Source organism: Sus scrofa, chromosome 3 (assembly GCF_000003025.6).
Source record: "Sus scrofa isolate TJ Tabasco breed Duroc chromosome 3, Sscrofa11.1, whole genome shotgun sequence".
Classification (NCBI taxonomy): domain Eukaryota; kingdom Metazoa; phylum Chordata; class Mammalia; order Artiodactyla; family Suidae; genus Sus; species Sus scrofa.
The window spans coordinates 51715805-51736569 of record NC_010445.4 but is presented as its reverse complement, the minus strand read 5'-3'; the positions used below and the strand labels follow the sequence as shown (position 1 = coordinate 51736569).

General features: G+C 43.5%; 1 protein-coding gene across 1 annotated transcript in view; it reads left to right on the top strand.

Moving 5' to 3' along the window:
• Positions 1-20765, top strand: part of SLC9A4 (solute carrier family 9 member A4) — a 63996-nt gene that overhangs the window by 13427 nt on the left and 29804 nt on the right. Inside the window, exons 3-4 of the mRNA XM_003354711.3 lie at positions 17869-18128; positions 19573-19790. Coding sequence (XP_003354759.1) covers positions 17869-18128; positions 19573-19790 — 478 coding nt within the window. The remainder of the gene's footprint in view (positions 1-17868; positions 18129-19572; positions 19791-20765) is intronic.

The following is a 20765-nucleotide window of genomic DNA, read 5'->3' as shown; positions in this document are numbered from 1 at the left end:
GGCGAGGAGGCTGCCTCGTGGGGCTGAGCCCTTCACCCATGGCATCTGACTCTGTCTCCAAGTAGATGGTGTCAGAATTGAGTTCATTGCTTGCTGGTGTGAGAAAAAACACGCACGTCAGAGCTGGTGTCAGAGTCAGCCTGTTATTTTTTTTTTTGTCTTTTTGCTATTTCTTTGGGCCGCTCCCGCGGCATATGGAGGTTCCCAGGCTAGGGGTCGAATCAGAGCTGTAGCCACTGGCCAACACCAGAGCCACAGCAACGCGGGATCCGAGCTGCGTCTGCAACCTACACCACAGCTATCGGCAACGCCGGATCATCAACCCACTGAGCAAGGGCAGGGATTGAACCCACAACCTCATGGTTCCTAGTCGGATTCGTTAACCACTGCGCCACGACGGGAACTCCTATTTTTTTATTATTATTTATTTTTTACTTTCTTTGCTTTTTAGGGCCACACATGCAGCATATGGAAGTTCCCAGGCTAGGAGCCGAATCAGAGCCACAACTGCCAGTCCACACCACAGCCACAGCAACGCAGGATCTGAGCCACATCTGCGACCTGCATCTGCGACCTACATCGCAGCTCACGGCAACGCCCAATCCTTAACCCACTGAGCAAGGCCAGGGATCCAACCCACACCCTCATGGTTCCTAGTCGGATTCGTTTCTACTGGGCCACGACAGGAACTTCCAGACTGTTATTAATAGAAGTCTGTTCTAAGCTCCAGAGTGATGCTCACACCCTAAGTGACAGTTTCAGCTTTTCTGAGAGAAGGGCTGTGCACAGACCCGGAACAGACCCTTCTAGGAGGAGTGGTGGGCAATGTTTTCTTTCTTTTTAGCTCCTTATTTACTTTCATTTTTATACGAATTCCTAGGATAGGAGAGAAGCTGCAGAAGGCCTTTGCGTGTAGATGGTTTCCTGCGGCCAAGAGCATAGGGCGATCAGTTTTTTGTAAAAGGGGCCAGGAACCCCGACAAGTTGTGTGACTCACCCCTTTTGTGCCTCAGTTTCCTCAGGTGTAAAGTGGGAACGACGGAGTTTCCATTGTGACTCAGCGGGTTACAAACCTAACTAGTAGCCATGAAGATTCAGGTTCAATCCCTGGCCTTGCTGGAGTTAAGAATCCTGCATTGCTGTGGCTGTGGTATAGGCTGGCAGCTGTAGCTCTGATTCGACCCTAGCCTGGTAACTTCTATATGCTTTGGGTGTGGCCCTAAAAAGCAAAAAAAAAAAAAAAAAAAAAAAATTTAATGGGTGCTTTTGAGGACACTAGGCACCCAGTAGGTGAGGAATGAATGTCCTGTTGTCCTTCCCGGAGAAGCTTCCATCCAGGAAAGGGAATCTGGTTGGCGTCGGTGGGCCTGGAATGTGGATCAGGCCTTAACCTCAGACAGACACAGACATGGGCCTCGTTTGGGTGGCTTCAGGTGCATGGGGCGTGAATGCCAGCCCCTGCAGGGACTCAGCAGGTGCCCCTGAACCAAGAGGCAGCCCTCCAGTCGGCTTCTGACCCCTGACATCAGAACAGGTGTCTGGTGCCCACCCAGCCTGGGACTCGGCATTTTCCTTCAGACCTGACTCCCATCAAGGCCCCTGGGGGTCTGCCTGGTGAACTTCTCCTCAGCCCACACTGCCATTGATGCTGAGGTATGATCCTGGCCGTTGGGGGCCTCGGAGTGTGTGTGTGTGATGCAACACACATGATAGCTTGGGATGGCACTTGGCCAGGTTGGGGAGTAGGGGGAGGTGGGAGAAATGAGGGGCAGAGAGCAGCCCAGGGTCAGTCCCAGCAAACAGGAATGTTGGAGGGGTCAAAGGTTCACCAAAGAGGAGGCAACTCGGACCCCTAAACTTCCCCAACTGGGAGATACCTTCACCTCAGTGTGTCTGAGATCTCAGCTGTAGGCTCCAATTAACCAGCATTAACTAGCATCCTGGAGCATCTGTTCCTCTGGCCTGTGTTAATGATGCAGAGACGGGCTGGGGCAGAGCAGGGGCAAAGAGGGACACTTCCACCGTATGGCCTCATCGTTCCTCAAGGTACATCAGAAACACTGGCTGGCTTCATCTTCTTCTGGTTGAAGAGACAGGATAATTGAGGCTGAGTGGTCCGGGTGGTTTTCCACCCACCCCCGTGCCCTGAGCCACTGATGGGTGGTTAGAACTCACCCCAGTTCAGAAGTAGAAGTAAAAGGAATCCTCGTTGGTGCTCAAGCTGTCCTTCCTTTCCAGGAGGCAGCGTTGACCAGCTGTGGACACGATTTTTGGAAAAGACACACTTAAGGGAGAACAGCAAAGTCTTTTTAAGTTTTTTTTTTTTTTTTTTTTTTTTTTGTCTTTTTGCCATTTCTTGGGCCGCTCCTGCGGCATATGGAGGTTCCCAGGCTAGGTGTTGAATCGGAGCTGTAGCTGCTGGCCTACGCCAGAGCCACAGCAACGCAGTATCCGAGCCGCATCTGCCACCTACACCACAGCTCACGGCAACGCCGGATCGTTAACCCACTGAGCAAGACCAGGGATTGAACCCACAACCTCATGGTTCCTAGTCGGATTCGTTAACCACTGCGCCACGACGGGAACTCCTCTTTTTAAGTTTTTAGGAAATAATCAGAATGAGGGTAACAAAGCATAGGTCCTTCAAAGCAGTAGCAACTATGCACTGCGCCCTAACTGGGCGAAGTGCCGGCCATGCAGAAGCAAGCAAGTGTAGTCCTTGACCTAGAGGACCTGCAAGCTATGAGCATCTGACTCGTGTCTTTTCCTTTGTAAATTCCTCTCACTCTGCAAACGTGGACCTGATTATTCCGGTATATTTCCTTATAGCCCTTGCAAGCCATAGAGATTTCCTAGGAGATTACATGCTACATTAACAGAAATCACTGTTTTGGGAGAGAAGCCTTAGACTCCAGACAGCCAGGAGAGTTTCCTAGTTCACTGGTTTTCAAGAACCCCCACCCCAGCCTAAAGAGCATGTCTGCAATGCCAGGTGTGTTGGGCTTTGGGGTGGAAAAAATATGCTCAGGCTCATGTGAGAAACCCCAAGAGCTGCCTGTTTGGAAGAGCTGGTTGACAGCTAGTTTCCCAATGATTATGTAAAATGAACAGTATCCAGCAGAACCAGCTGTGCAAGCCACCCCATCCACGTAATCGGTCAGAGACAGAGCCATTGTTCTGGCTCCAGGCTATGATTTTGTGTCATTCCCTCCTTCTCTCCAAGGATCAGCTTTGGTCTTCAGTATTAGACCCACAGCAGAGGAGAAAATGGAGAGATCGTGAAATCCAGTTGCTTTATTTTATTTCATTTTTTAGGCCTGCATCCACGGCACATGGAATTCCCAGGCTAGGGGTCTAATCGGAGCTACAGCTGCCGGTCTATGCCACAGCCAGAGCCACTCGGGATCTGAGCTGCGTCTGCAACCTACACCACAGTTCATGGCAATGCCAGATCCTCGACCCACTGATCCAGGCCAGGGATGGAACCCACATCCTCATGGATCCTAGTCAGATTCATTACTGCTGAGCCACAACACGAAGTCCCCCAACTGCTTTATTTTAAGGTTACGTTTAGTCCTGTTTGTTTGAGCCAGAGTTTCCCTGAGTTTGAATCATTCATTTATTCATTCTTCATTCATGAAAAAAAAAAAAAAAAACAACTTACTGAGCAGTACTTCCTGTCAGCAACCACTCTTTCCATTCTAAGGTCATTAGATTGACCTTCTCAGAAGCAGCAAATCACCGAGCACATCTTCAGTGAATTGAAATTTCCTGGTCACAACTGATGTTTGCTTTTATAGTTTAAAAAGTTTGGAGGTTAAATAGCCTGTAAATGACTTTTCCTGGCATGTAGGTGTACTAACGCCAGGTGGTAAAAATTAGTCCTTTGGGCATTTGCTCCGGGATGGTGTGGGGGGCGCACATAGACAGAGGGGCCAGACTGGGACAGTTCCTTGAAAGACCGTGGGTGACCACAGGTGTTGATGGTGGTGATTAGTATTACTTCTGAACTGCCAACTTTGTGATACCTACAGACCTGCAGACCTAAAACGATGGAAAAGAATGTTTCCATCATTTTAGAAATAGGAGTCTAGAGCCTGGGGGAAAACTGGACATAGATACATATTTGGTAGGTAGGTAGCAATAGCAGCTATGAAATATGGTCTGTCCTCCACCCTACCGTTCTTCAAGCTGAGACTTTTCAAACTTCAAATGGGAAAGTTCCTGAAGGAAAACATCTTTGCTATGCCCTAAATCAATAAAATCCTGCCACTTACACTTCTCTGTATTGAATTTTCTTTTCTTTTTTCTTTTTTTTTTTTTTTTGGTCTTTTTTTAGGGCCGCAACCACTGCAGAGGGAAATTCCCAGGCCAGGGGTCAAATCAGAGCTGCACTTGCCAGCCTACACCACAGCTCACGGCAACACCAGATCCTTAACCCACTGAGCAAGGCCAAGGATCGAACCTGAATCCTCATGGAGACTAGTTGGGTTCATTACCGCTGAGCCATGGCGGGAACTCCTCTTTGTTAAATGTTCTGATATCTATCTGTTTAGATCATCTTCCTGGCCTCTCTTCCCTGAGGTTATAAGCAACTAATGATCAGGGATGTCAACCCTAAGAGAGGTGGGGGCTCCATATTTAATCTCCTGTCCCAAGCTGCAGGTCTTTTTTCCTTTCTTTTAGGAGTATGGTGACAGCTTCCTCCCTTCCATCTTTTACATCACTCTGGGGTGACTGCCAGGTAATTGCTGGTTTTCTTAGTTGGTTTCCTTTAATAGTCAAAGCAAGTGGTTGACAAGGAACTGCCCTATGACAGAGCTTGATGAGCCAGGGCCCTTTCACACAAAATGGAAAAGTAACGGGATCCGTTGTTACTTAATTTCTGTGTAAGAATGATGACCACAGGTTTTTGGTGATATTCTCCGTGACTTTCTGGCAAAGATCATTTTTACTGAACTGTGTTGTGACTTCAAACTTTCAGTGCTTTTTGTACATGTGTAGAGTCAGTAAATTAGTTTGGCTTTTTCTTTTTAAGGAACTGGATTTATGGCAAGCTCAAGTAATAAGGGTTAACTTGAGTCACAAGGCATCCAGGAAGACATAGGTCTTATATTAATCCACTAGGGCTGCCTTAACAAAATACCATAGACTTGGGGGTGTAAACAACAGAAATGGGTTTTCTCACGTTCTGGAGGCTGGACTCTGAGATCAAGGTGCCAGCAGGGCTGGTTTTTGGTGAGACCTCTCTTCCTCGCAGCCACCTTCTCACCATGTCCTCACAATGGCCTTTCCTCTGTCCACTCCTGGTCTCTCTCCCTTTTCCTTATAAAGATACCAGTCCTGTTGGATTAGGGTCCCACCCTTATGATGTCATTTTAACTTCATTACCTCTTTAAAGACACTTTCTCCAAACCCAGTAACATTTTGCAGCACTGAAGGTTCAGACTTCAACACACAGATATTGAGGAGACACAGTATGGGTCTTTGGCCCATCAAAGACCCCTCAGGAACCAGGTATAGGAAGTGCTTTACAAGGGGTCCAACAGAGGCTATAACTAGAGCCAAGCTGGTTTTAACAATTTAAGATCTACTCTTACAGTCAGGATGGACCAGGTTATGCTCTGGTAACAAACATCCCTCCAAACTTCAGTGGCCACAACAGCAAAGGTGTATTTCTTACTTAAACTATTTGTCTTTCACTGGCCAACAGGGTCCTCTGTTCACAATGGCTGACTCAGGATCTAGGCTTATAGAGCAGCCATCATGTTGGCACTGCCCATCTCTGCCAGAGGGAAGGGGAGACAATTTACAGAAAACATCACCTCAGCAAACAAATCCCCCCCCCCCCATAAGAGACGTATCACTTCTGCTCAAAATTCATTTAAGCGCAAGACTTGGCCAGGCATAGTCACATGGTCGAGGATGAAAGGGCAGTCCTACCAGGTGCCTTAAGAAAGAGAAATACTGGGGAGTCAGCACTAATAGCTATGATAGTCTTACTCCAGAGCCTCACCACGGATGACCTGGACCACTTGCTCAGCCCCTGTTGCTTTTTTTTTTTTTAAATGAAACTTTGTATACCTCTTCCCACTCTGGTCAGCTTCCATAGGATCTACTCAATCGTCTTTCCCCTACTCCTTTGTGTTTTTATTCACAGGGTTTTTTTGGTGCTCAGAACCCATCCTTCTTTATGGTTTCACATCATGTCTTTTTTTGGCTTTTTAGGGCCACACCCTCGGCATATGGAGGTTCCCAGTCTAAGGGCTCAATAGGAGGTACAGCTGCTGGTCTCCACCACAGCCACAGCAACGCAGGAGCTGAGCCAGGTCTGTGACCTACACCACAGCCAATGGCAATGCCAGATCCTTAACCCACTGGGCGAGGCCAGGGATCAAACCTGCAACCTCATGGTTACTAGTCAGATTCATTTCCACTGCACCACAATGGGAATTCCTCACATCATGTCTTAATCTGCTTCGTTATGCTTCTCTATTCATCCACACCTCGTCCATCCTCCCTAAACTTCTCAGAAAATTTGGTTGCTACAGTTCATAACCATGCAGAGGTTTTCATCTCAGGCTATGTCATTGTCCCCAGTCTATGCTACACACTTCTTAAGGGTCTGTCAACTCCTGATCTTGAATGAGAGGTCTCTGGTTGAAAGTCCTATAGTACCCAAGGCTACTTCTCAGATGCTTTGTCATAGATGTTAGTCTTGCATGCTGGGGACTGTTGCAGTCTTGTCTCACGGAGTGGTGGTCACTAAGGATGCAATCAGTTATTATTAAGTTCTCAGCCATTGTGTCAAAGAAATCCAGGGGATTTAACATTGTAAAGAGGGTTTTTTTTTTTTTTTTCCCACCCTGGTTCTTAAGAATAGTTAAAAGTCAGAATGTTTAATGAACCTACATGGTTGTAAGTTTATTTTATGTGAAGTGGTGTAATGTTAACCCAAAATGCCCTATAAAAAGTTAAGAATATGAAGAGTGGGGAGTTCTCTGATGGCCTAGCGGGTTGAGGCTCCTGCGTTCTCACCGCTGTGGCTCTGGTTGCTGCTGTGCGGCGTAGGTTCAATCCCTGGCCCAGGAATTCCCACATACTGCCTGTGTGGCAAAAAAAAAAAAAAAAAAAAAAAAACAACAACAAGAAAAAAAGAGAGAACCTGAAATAAACGTTGCAACTCTCATTTAAAAAAAAAAAAAAAAAAGAATATGAAGGGTGCCAGTGAACATTATGCAAAGTGGTATGGTCTAAAATGAAATCGAGATAGAATTCTAAAAAGTATTCAAATAATTAAGATTAGTGCAGGGAAGGAACAAAAAAATAGGAGGAAAAGAGAAAAGAAGTACTAAAATGGTAATTCTAAATCCAACCATAACAATAGTGATATTAAATCTTAGTAGACTAAACACTCTAATTAAAAGGCAGAGATTATCAGAGTTGATTATAAGCAAGACTCAAACATATGCTGTTTGTGGGAAACACAACATAATTACAAAGATGTGGATAATTAGAAAGTAAATGGCTGCAAAACATTCTATCAGGCATATAGTAGACCCAGCATAAGAATGTTGGTGTGGCTGTATTAATGTCAGTTAAAATAGACATAAAGGTAGAAAATTTACAAAGATAAAGAGGGATGTTTCATAATAACAAAAAAAAAAGTCAGTTCGTCAAGAACACCTAACATGTACACGTGTGTATGCATCCAATAATAGGGCCTTGAAGCAACAATTGACAAATTTAAAGTAAGGAAATGACATTTCCACAATCCCAGCAGGAGTTTTAATACCTTTATTTTAGAAAATGATAGAACAAATAGGCAAAATGTTAGCAAGACATTGAGGAACTCAACACTATCAATCACCCCATCCTAATTAGTATTTATAAAACACTGTGTGCATTGACTATAAATCATACATTCCTTTCAAGTATGTCATACACCATGTTCCCCAAAACTGACCACATATTTGACCATAAAAGAAGCCTCAATAAATGTGCAAGTCTTGCTACCAGGGTATGTTCTCTGCCCAAAACAGAATTAAAAATAAATTGCATCAAGATATCTAGGAATATCTCAATACAGTGATTTAAATAGCACACTCCTATATAATCCATGATTCAAACAAGAAATTACAAGGGATATTATAAAATACATGTAACAAAAGATCATGAAAATACAACATATCAAAATTCATGGGGTGCAATTAAAATGTATTAGAGGAAAATTTATAGCTTTAAGTGCCTATAGTAAAGAGTTTAAAGTTCTAAAATCAATTGCATAGGTTCTGTCCGAAGAAACTAGAAAAAGTAGAGCAAGGTAAATATAAAGTAAAAGCAAAGCAATGGTAAACCTAATAAATGACAAATAAAACAACAAATTCTAAGAGATAAGACACCTTATTTGTATCTTAAGGAAGAATCAACACTTATTCTTCATAAACCCTTTCAAAAATAGGAGTGATCATTTTCCAACTCACATTTGAGGCCAGCTTTACCCTGATACCCAAAGCAGGTAAATATACAGCCAAAAAAAAAAAAAAAATACAGACCAATATTTATCATGAATATAGACTAAAATATACTTAAAACATTAGCAAATAAAATTCAACAATATATGAAAGGACAATAAGTCATGACCATGTAAGTTATATCCCAGAAGTACAAGTTTCTTTAACATTGGGAAAAATCTGTAAATGCAATTCTCCATATAAGGGGGATAAATGATTGTGACAATAGATGCAGAAAGCCATTTGATAAAATTCAACACCCATTTATGATAAAAATCCCTAGCAAGAAACATAAGAAATTTCTTCAGCCTGATAAAGGGTATTTATGAAACACCTACAGCTAACATCATATTTCAGGGTTAAATATCAAACCCCTCTAAGATCAGGAGTAAGGCAACACATCGCTCTAAACATTCCTATTTATTAGGCAAGCAGAAAAAAGCATAAATTTAAGATCACCAAGGAAATAGTATATATGTCTCTATTTGTGGATGACATGATGGTTACTGTAGAAAATCCTAAGAAAATCTATAAGACAACTACTAGAATTAATAAGTAAAGTTAACAAGGTTGTAGGCTATAAGGTTAATATACAAAAGTCAATAGCACTTTAATATTTTAGGGGCAAACACCTTTCAATACTAGTGGCAAAAGGAAATGTTAAAATTCCATTTATAAGTACTGTCAAAACAAAAGTACTTAGGGAGTTCCCTGTTGGCTAAGGGGGTTAAGGACCTAGTGTGTCACTGCTGTGGCTCTGATTACTGCTCTGGTATGGGTTTGATACCTGGCCTGGGAATTTCTGCATGCCATAAGTGCAAAAAAAAAAGTACTTAGAAAAAAGATCAACAAAGTTGTGTGTTGTGCAAGACCATTTCACCAAATATTATGGAACATTGCTGACAGGAATTAAAAGACCTAAATAATATCATGTTTGTTAACAGAAGACTCAATTTTGTTAAGAGGTCAGTTTTTCTCCCAATCGATCTATCTGTAGATTCAGTAAATTCCCAAAATCTCAGGAGATCTTTTTTTTTTTTTTTTTGGTAGAAATCACATCGACAATCTGATCCCAAAATCTGGTTGGAGATAACATAGAATACATAAGGCAATTTTTTTTAAAGCTCAAGGATAGAAGACATTTGAAGACTTGCTTTAAGATCACAGTAATTACAGTAAAGAAGCAAAATTACTTGAAGTTCCTGCCATGGTGCAGTGGGTTAAGAATCCTATGGAGGCGAGGGTTCAATCCCTAGCCTGGTGCAGTAGGTTAAAAGATCAGGCGTTGCACTGTAGGTCACAGCTGTGGCTCAGATTCAGTCCCTGCCCTGGGAACTTCCATATGCTGTGGGTGTGGCCATAAAAAAAAAAGAAACAAAAATTACAATATTGATTAGAAATAGATATGATATTGTGGAACAGAATAGAGTCTGAAACAGATTTGGTCAGTCAATTTTTGGCAAAAGAACCAAGGCAGTTCAATGGAGCTGAAATAAATGGATTTCCTTGTGGGAAAATATGCAAATTACCCCTTACCTCAAACCAAATTCAAAAATTACCACAAAATGTTTTATAGACTATATGTAAAAGCTAAGAATATAAATCTCCTGGAAGAAAACACAGGAGACAAATCTTTATGATGTTAGAGTAGGCAAAGGACAGAAAAAAGCATGCACAACAAAAGGAAAAAAGTGGTAAATTGGTTCTTATTGAAAGGAAAAAAATTGCTTTTCAAAACATGCTGTAAAGTAAACCAAAAGCAAGCCACAGATGGGGTGAAAGTATTCAACATGCATGTATAAAAGACATCCAGCACATCAAAAAAAACCCTATAAATCAAAAACAAAATTCAAAAAAGAATAAAATATATAAACAGATCTATCATAAAAGATGGCATATGTATATAGAGAGAGTTTCTGTTGTGGCTCACCAGGTTAAGGACCCAATGTTTCTGTGAGGTTGCAGGTTCAATCATTGGGCTAAGGATCCAGCAAAGCCTCAAGCTGCAGCATAGGCTGTAGATGCAGCTCATATGTGGTGTTGCTATGGCTGTGGTGTAGGCAGGCAGCTGGAGCTCAGATTGCACCCTTGGCCCAGGAACTTCCATATGCTGCAAGTGTAGCCATAAAAGGGGGTGGGGGGGGCGGAAGGATGATATATAAGTGGTTAATAAGCTTGAAAAATATGCTCAACATTTTTAGTAACCAGGGACATGTCAGTTAAAACCATGGATGAAATACTACTATGCATGCCCATTGGAGTAGCTGGAGTTGACAGAATGTGGAACAACTGGAAATCGCATACAGTTCTGGCAGAAATGGAAGATGATTCAGTCACTTTGGAAAACAGTTTGCTGGTTGCTGTTGACTGAAGTCTGTGCCCCCTTGCCATTCATATGGTGAAATCTACTCCCCAGTGTGCTGGTATATAGCGGTGCTGCCTTTGGGTGATGATTAGATCGTGAGGGTGGAGCCCTCATGAATGCAACTAGCGCCCTCATAAAGGAGACCCCAGAGAGCTCCCTCGCTGCTTTCACCTCATGAGAACACAGCTAAGAAATGGGCTCTCACTCAACTCTGAGTCTGCCAGTCCCTTGATTTTGGACATAACCAGCCATCAGAATCATGAGAGATAAGATTTTGTTGTTTATAAGCCACCTAGTCTATGGTATTTGGTCATAGCAGCCTGTATAGACTAAGACAGTAGTTTCTTACATTTGTAACTTGTATCTACTGTGCTGCCCTGCTGTTCCACTGCTACATATCCAAGAGAAATGAAAACACAGTCTGTGCAAAAGGCTTGTACAGGAGTGTACTTAATAGCAATGTTCCAAGAGCAAAGCCCGGGCGGTGGGTGGAAGCAAAGAACAAATGTCCTGGAACAGCTGAATGGAAGGACAGATTGTGCTTTAGTTGTATAGTGGAATACTACTCAGTAATCAAAAGGAGTGGTTAGGATTTTCTGTCATGCCTCAGTGTTAATGAGCCCAACTAGTTCGATCCCTAGCCTTGCTCAGAGTTAAGGATCCGGCTTAGCCATGAGCCATGGTATAGGTCACAGATGTGGCTTGGATCCTGTGTTGCTGTGGCTGTCGTGTAGGTCAGCAGCTACAGCTCCAATTCAACTCCTAGCCTGGGAACCTCCATATGCCGTGGGTGCAACCTAAAAAGACAAAAATACACACACACAAAAAAAAAAGAAAAGAGAAAAAAAAGAGTGATCAAAAGATCAAAAGGACCACTATCCCTGTGACTACAGCTAAATTAAAGAAGCCAGGAGTTCTCATTGTGGCTCAGGGGTAAGCAACCCAACTAGTATCCATGAGGATGCAGGTTTGATCCCTGGCCTTGCTCAGTGGGTTAAGGATCTGGTGTTGCCATGAGCTGTGGTGTAGGTTACAGACTCGGCTCAGATCCTGCATTGCTGTGGCTGTGATGTAGGCTGGCAGCTCCAGCTCCAGCTCGACCTCTAGCCTTGGAACCTCCATATGCCTCAGGTGCAGCCATAGAAAGGCAAAAAAAAAAAAAAAAAAAAAAAGGAAGCCAGATGCAAGAGCCACACTTTATCATTCAATTTGTATAAAATAAAAATTAATCTGTGGTGACAACAATGAAAGAGTGTTTTCCTGGTGTCAGGGTTAGAGGGAGGATGGACTTTAAAAAAGAAATGAAGAGAGTTTCTGGGTTTGTAGAATTGTTCTAGATTATTTTATTGGTGTATTTTATGGGTATATGCAATGGCCAGAATTCATTCATTGAATTATCTTACAGAAATCATTACATCTTATATGAACCGTTCCTCAATAAAATTGATAAAGAAAAAATACCAGTGCATTTGAAATCTCCACCTCTGCTGAGCCCTGGTTGGTGGGCTGCTGTCTTTTGTCATTATTCTGTGTGTTGAAAGGCTTTGAAAACTTTTACAGTGGACCCATAAAGGGTTACAGGTACCGTGATCTTGGGAGGTTGGTGAGCTTGTTAAGGGAAACAGAAAAGGATCATTTCCTGAGACTTCTCTGAACTGTTGTGGTGTTTTTTTGTTTGTTTGTTTGTTTTTTAATCACTTCTGACACCAAAAGAGTGGGTGTTTTTCCCCATACCATCTAGATCTCTCCAGTTACCAACTTGATGTTCTATGATTTAATTCCATTCCGATTCTAACTCCCCGGAATTAGCACAACCCCCCACCCCTGCCCAGGAATTAAGGGCTCAGTCCCACAGACTGCCTACACTGCACACACCTATTGCAAGACTGGGCCTCCCATACTTCTGACTGGCTGGCTGTAAAGTTGGGATTTCCCGCAAACCCCTCCTCGGGTTTGATCATTTGCTAGGATGACTCACAGACTGCTTTTTCTCTTCAGGAAAGCAGTTCCGTTTTCTACCCAGCTCATAGGAAAGGATGCAACTCAGGAACAGCCAAATGAAGGGGATGCCTAGGGCAAGGTGTGTGGGGAAATGTGCAGCACTTCTGTGCCTTCTTCAGGTGTTCTACCCTCCCAGCAACAAACTGGAAGCGTTCTGAACCCTGTTGGCAGGACTGATTAAATTCTTGGCCATTGGTTATTGAAATCAATCTCTAGCCCTTTTCCCCTCCCCTGAGGTTCGAGAGTGGGAATGAAAGTTACAGCCCTTTAATCCCATAGTTGGTTCCTTTGGTAACCATTCCACCTCCAGAAGCTACCTGGGACCCAGGCAACTTCTAATTAGCGTGAACTCAAGTGTGGTTGAAAAGGGTTCCTTACAAATGAGCAAAGATGCTCCTCTCATCCTTATCACTTAGGAAATAACAAGGTTTTTAGGAACCAGATACTGGGGGAAAGGACTATATGTATATACTATATACTATATATATATATACACATAATATATACTATCTAATAATAGATATATATTATAATACATAATATATGTTAATATATATTATTATATAATTAATAATATAATGTATACTATCTAATAATAGATATTAATTATATAATAATATATATTAACATATACTGTGTGTGTATATATATACACAGATGTATAATATATAATAATATAATTATAATTATAATAATATAATAATATATATTAACAACACTGTATATGTAATATCCCACAGTCAGTGAAGAGGGTGAATCTATCTTGTTTTCTATTAGTGGCATGGGCATATTTGAGGTTTAGCATTGGCTGAGTTTTCCTTTCCAGTCTGTAAAAAAGGCACACACATGATGGTTGTGATTTGAAATAAATCCAAAGAAAATCTTTCACAACTGTAATGACATCCAAAGCCATGTCATTTGAAAAATAAGAATTGTTTTTTCATGTAGCCAATGGATCGTGTCTATAGATGTAGTCTTAATTTGATGTACCACTTTAGCCTCTGAAACTGCCAGGGGCTCTTCCTGGTGGACAGGGACTTTCCGAGACAGAGTGGTTACTTATAATCTAGAGATCTATGCAAAACTTTTTGTTTGTGGTGACAACATGCAAATCTTGGAGTCTCAATCATATTCCCTGAGTTTCCTCTGGGCTTGAGAGTCAAATAAATTCCCAGGTCCTAATTAAACTCATCCACACCTGCCCTTTGGGGGTTTTGTGTGGCATCTGGCTCATCTTAGTCCCACTCCCTGGAACTTGAGCACAACTCCAAAGGTACAGCACCCAAGGCTTCTAAGATCCATTTGTGAGTGCTCCAAGGTCAGGCAGAAGGTGACATTGAGCTCAACAAACTCACTGAGTTGAGATGTATCCCCTGAGTTTCTTTTGGATTCGTCTTGAAACCATCAGTCACAATTTTCTTTCAAACACTTGGCCAAGGTTTTCTTGGAGCATGGCTTCACTTTGCTTAAACAAAATAGACCAGTATAATAACAGTTTTGGAAAATACGACTGATACACAATCAGGCGGATAGATTTGTCCGGGTCGTCCATGGATCAGATGCACAGAGGGCATTAGATATGTGAGACATTTATAGGGGACACTCTTGTGAGAGAAAATGGAGAGGGAGTTGAGGGAGAAGGGGGAGCAGTGACCCCAGGGGAAGGAGTAGGATGGAGGGAAACTTGGGTGCCTTTCTAAGACGGTTTATCAAGCCCATCAGGAGTCCTCAGGTTCAGGACCCCATCAGAGGAGTCCCACACCTTCCAGGAGTGGACCTGCCTTAGTGTCCCTGCCACCCAGGTCCTTGGTGGATGGCAGCAGCACATGAAAATCAAGGTGCAGCAGAAGATTGCTGTTTCACCCACTGCAGTTGGAGATTGAGGCTTCCCACTACCACAGATGGAGAGGTAGATGAAAGACGCCAGGTAGGTATAGGTAGATAGGTAGGTAGTTTGATGGATGGATAGATAGATGGATAGATAGAAAGATAGATAATAGATACATAGATAGATAGGTAGGCGATAGAAAATAGGTACATAGATAGGTAGATCATTGATGCTCATAGGCTCGCTGGTTCTGCTTCCATCACTAAAGAGAGCAAATGAAATGAAGGGGTCTTTGTTTTATTTTTTTATTATTTATTTATTTATTTATTTATTTTTGCCTTTTCTAGGGCCGCTTCGGTGGCATATGGAGGTTCCCAGGCCAGGGGTCCAATCGGAGCTGTAGCCGCCGGCCTATACCACAGCCACAGCAATGCCAGATCCAAGCTGTGTCTGCGACCTACATCACAACTCAGGGCAACGCTGGATCCCCAAACCACAAACAAGGCCGGGGATCGAACCCTCAACCTGTGGTTCCTAGTCGGATTTGTTAACCACTGAGCCACGACAGGAACTCTGAAGGGGTCTTTGTTTTAAATGCACCCTGAGTGCTTATGATCATGAACATGAACAAGATATAGCAACATAGGAAGTGTTCACAGGCAATGGTTCATTGCCAACTTCTCTGTGGGGAAATAGCAGTCTTTTTTTTTTTTTAACATGTTAAAGATTAATTTCTTATTAAAGTATAATTGATTTACATTGTTGTGCCAATTTCTGCTGTACAGCAAAGTGACCCAGTCACACACACACACATGTAGATCTATATATATGTATGTATACATACATTCTTTTTCTCATATTTTCTTCCATCTATCTAGGAGATTGGATATAGTTCCCTGTGCTACACAGCAGCATCTCGTTGCTTATCCATTCTAAATGTAGCAGTTTGCATCTTCTTCCCCCTCCCCCTTGGCAACCACAAGTCTGCTTTCCATGTTTGTGAGTCTGGGAAACAGCAAATCTTTAATCACAAAGGTGACGTCACAGGGAGTCAGCAGAGGCCATGCCCTGAGCAGACCTGGAGGGGCCAGAACTAGGAAGGGGACTGGGGAAGAAATAGCCATGTCTGTCTGCAGGGTGCAGGTGTCAGCATGAACTCAAGGCAGCTAGCAGTCCGGGTAAGCCCTGGGGGTGAAGCCAAAGCCAAAGGCATGATCCAAAGCCTGCCAGGCATCCTGAAGAACAGAGGGGCCACTGAGCATCTCCATGAGGAAAGATGAATTGGGAATAGAAGGGTCAGAGTGGAGCAGGAGGCAGAGTGGGGGTGATGCCCAGAGGGGAGGTAAGAGCAGAGTGCGAGGGGAGGGAACCAATGCTGGTGCCGGAGTAGCCACAGGACCCCTGTGGTTCTTCGGGACACAGAATATACTCATTCACAAGATTTCCTTGAGTTTCAGCTTCTGCTCCTGCTCTCCTGTTTTCTTGGTTTAGGCAAAGGCTGATAGGCATGTGCTGTGGTTTAGCAGAACCCTTCAGAGCCTGACAGTCTCAAAGGTCTCCTGCCCACATCTCACTTCACCTGTTTATGCATCTCATTAACCGTGTGGCAGCTGCCACTTGTCACAAGTTCAGTCCAAACTCTGGGTTACCAAGTGACCTGAAGTAGTGATAAACAGATCATTATGGCTTCTTAAAACTGTGAAAAGAAGCAGAGAACTAGTCGGAAAATGGGGAGTCTGCATCACAGGGACTAGAGTTGTGCGGAGAGTTCCACTGAGATGATGCCTATAGGAGGCATGCAGGTGGGTTCAGTCAAGAAAGAGAAACCACACCGTAAATTAAACAGAGAAACTTTAGCACCAAAACTGCTAACTATAGGAGTTCCCATCATGCCTCAGTGGGTTACAAATCCGATTAGTATCCATGAGGATGTAGGTTCAATCCCTGGCCCCCATTAGTGGGTTAAGGAAACAGTGTTACCGTGAGCTGTGGTGTAGGTCACAGACACAGCTAGAATCCCCCGTTGCTCTGGCTGTGGCTGTGGTGTCACCCGGCAGCTGCAGGTCTGATTCAACCCCTAGGCCGGAACTTCCCTATGCCACAGGTGTGGCCCTAAAAAAGAAAAAAAAAAATATTAACTATAATAAAGAAATAGTGTACTTACTGCTGACAGGTGACCCTCGAAGGACAAACTTGAAACTGGTTTCCATCTCACTGGAGAAGGTGAGCTGGGCCACCGAAGCCCTGGGCTCAACAAGAGACAAAGGGCCTGGAGAGGAGCAGGCTCCATGGCCGGGGTCACAGAGGGACCCCTGGCCACAGAAGTGGCTGCACCAGGGCCAGGCTGGGGCTTTGTGTCCTGTGTCAAGAGGTCTGTGAACAGGTCATGGATCAAGCAGGGGCTGTCAATTTGCCGAGGGATCTTGGGCAGCCCTTCCAGCCCTGGCAGGTTCCACAGGAAGTCCTCACAGCCTCGTGCTGCCTCTCAGCCCTCCCACTGAAGTTGCAGGAAGCCCCTTCCCCCTGCAGTGCCTCCTCAGCGCCCTCTACAGACACGGGTTAACATGTGCTCACTTTAAAGGAGAAATAAAGAAATTTCCGTGTTTATTACGGAGGCTGTCGGGAAGGGTGCAGTGGGAGCCAGAGGACATCAATTGATAATGACACACAGAGAGCTTAACAAAGAGACTGGCACATCGCAGATGCTCAGTGATTGAAAGCCGTGAATAGTATGCTTCTTACTCAGGGAAACTGAACACATTTGAATTATTCGGAACGCATCTAAAAGTCAGGCTGGAGTTCCTGTCCTGGCTCAGAGGGAACGAATCTGACTAGCATTCATGAGGACACAGGTTTGATCCCTGGCCTTGCTCAGTGGTGTAGGTTGTAGACAAGGCTTGGATACTGCGTTGCTGTGACTGTGGTGTAGGTCGGCAGCTACAGCTCTGATTGGACCCCTAGCCTGGGAACCTCCATATGCCTTGGGTGCGGGCCTAAAACAGACAAAAAATAAATAAATAAATAATAAAACTCAGGCTGCCGGGTTCATCCTTCTTGCCATGTAATTTATTGTGGTGCATTATTTAATGAGTTAAGAATCTGTGTGTAAATTGTCTCATTTCTAATTCATGTTAATTTTCTTTTGTTTTGTCTTTTTCTAGGTCTTATATAATATCTTAATTGCCTTCACAAAGATGCATAAATTTGAAGACATAGAGCCTGTGGACATTTTGGCTGGATGTGCCCGATTCATTTTTGTGGGGCTCGGGGGAGTGTTTTTCGGTGTCATTTTTGGATTCATTTCCGCGTTTATCACACGTTTCACCCAGAACATCTCTGCGATTGAACCCCTCATTGTCTTCATGTTCAGCTACTTGTCCTACTTAGTGGCGGAGACACTCTATCTATCTGGCATCCTGGCGTGAGTACAAGCCCAGGGCCAATTCTCATCCAATCAATCAAAGAGAAGTTCAGACCCCGCATTGTGGACCAGCATCAGGGAAAGGCCTGACTTGTAACTCTAATCCTCAAAAGTGTTGCAGGATTCGGTGGTTTTTGGTAAACTCTGATTTGGGTCCTTTGCCAAACAAATGTTCCTTCCAGTACTTTGCATGTCCTCTGTTCCAATGATTTGCCTGAGGACAGCGTAGCCATTATAAGGTCAATTTATTATGCTCAGAAATGCTGGCGCAGGGCAGAGACAGGGGAAGGCCGAGGGGAAAATCTCTCCTCAGTCCTTATTTCTTTTTCCTTGAAAAATGCATTATTTTGAAGTTAAAGGGAGGTATGCCATGAGCTACTGTCATTCCTGGGCTCTGCCTTCTGCTATTTCCTTCAACTCACATGACAGTTCCAGGATGGCTCAGTGTCTAATGAAACTGGAGAGATGGGATAAGACCAGAAATGCAGGTGTTTTTTCTTCTTAGTGAAAATATTTTTGAAATGTTTATCCTCTTGTAGATCTTGGAATGCTGCTTATTATAGCTAATCATATTGCTTTCTTTATGACAGTATTCTCATACCCAACTACTTGGGCGGGATTTTATTTATTTATAGAAAAAATATGTGTGTTGATTAAATATAGTGGCAGAAAGTCTAGGCACGCATCCTTTCCCCTCCTTAAAAGTGAGTCAACTACTAAGACAAGGCAAAGGCCCTGTGTTTTCCTTCCAGACTTGCTAAGTAGCTCTAGAACAAAACGCATTTTTGGGGGGGCGGGATCTTTTCAGGGCTGCACCTGTGGGATATGGAAGTTCCCAGGCTAGGGGTCGAATCAGAGCTGCATCTGCGACCGACACCACAGCTCACAGCAATGTGTTTCCTTAACCCACCGAGTGAGGCCAGGGATTGAACCCTACTCCTCCGTGGATACCAGTCGGATGCTTAACCCCACTGAGCCACAACAGGAACTCGTAGAACAAAACACTTTAAATGAAGAACTTCTCACTAACTTTTTGTAGGAAACATTGCAGTACAAGGGTCTGTGCTGAATTAGTCTTTCTAGGTAACCTCACTGGATTTATTCTGATGTAAGGCAAGTAAGAAGTAGGGCTTACCAAGCTCTTGACGGAGAGGGCAAGACAGAAACAGCCCTGCTTCCGGCTTCTGCATGAACTGTGCACCTTCTTGTTGTGTGGAAAGCATGCCACCTGCCCCACCATCCTCCACTTGTGCAGACCCTTTAGGGGGAACCAGGAAAGGAAGAAAGAAAACTGGGAGCAATCTGCGACCAGAGAGGGGAATGGAGAAGATGTCTCTCTGGATCAAAGCAGATTTGTGTATCTGCACCATCCCCACGAGGAAGGGTCACTGAAGGTAGAGGGAGGGTCTTGTGGCTTCTCTCTGAGACTCTGGTTCTTTTGCAGAATCACAGCCTGTGCGGTGACCATGAAAAAGTATGTGGAAGAAAACGTGTCCCAGACATCCTACACCACCATCAAGTATTTCATGAAGATGCTGAGCAGCGTCAGCGAGACCCTCATCTTCATCTTCATGGGCGTGTCCACCGTGGGAAAGAACCATGAGTGGCACTGGGCCTTCATCTGCTTCACCCTGGCCTTCTGCCAGATCTGGAGGGCCATCAGTAAGACACAGCAGGGACTGCAGAGTCCTACCTGCTTCTTTTTTTATTTTTTTCTTATTCCTTCCTGCAAGGTTAAAGCATAAGCTATGAGGTGATGATAACTGGTTTTACTGGTTAGGGGGATTTTGCACCTTGTGGTGACCAGGAATGTTCCCTGTTTGCTTCCTCAGTCAGTTCAAAATAATTACTGGCTGATATGTTTCTTCGCTGAGGCAAGGCTGGAATGGAGGCACATTTTTTAATGGAAGCACTTCCACATCTAAACATTTACATATAATTCAGCACATTTATCTCTCACTCTTCACTTCTTTCCTGGTTTGTAGATGCTTGCACTTTAGATCAGATATAGGTGGGCTTTCTTTTACACTTTTGTTGTGGGAAAAGTGAGATCTCAAAAACTATAGCCTGTGTAAGGCGAGTTCTGTTAGAAATTTATTTCCTAGGAGTTCCTGTTGTGCATCAGTGGTTAACGAACCCCACTGGTATTCCTGAGGATATAGGTTTGATTCCTGGCTTTGCTCAGTGGGTTAAGGATCCGGCGTTGCCATGAGCTGTGGTGTAAAATCCCACATGGCTATTTCTGTGGCATAGGCTGGCAGCTGTAGTTCTGACTTGACCCCTAGCCTTGGAACCTCGATATGCTGCAGGTGTGGCCCTAAAAAGCAAAAAAAAAATAAAGAAAGAAAAGAAAAAGAAAAAAAAGAAATGAGTCTCCTAAATAATAGAGGTGACTTTAGTCAAAGGCTGAGGGAGACATATAGAAACAAAGGAAGTGAATCTATAGTTTTGAAAAGTGCTTAGTATTAATTAGTGAGGACAGCTCCACAATATAACTATTATCCCCCATATAAAATATGCCTAATTTAACAACATGAGATATCTTGACTAGTAGCTTGTGATTTATCTTGTACATTTATGTTTCTGGAACTGAAAAGAACACTCAGTACTAAACAAGATATGATTACCTTTTAATTA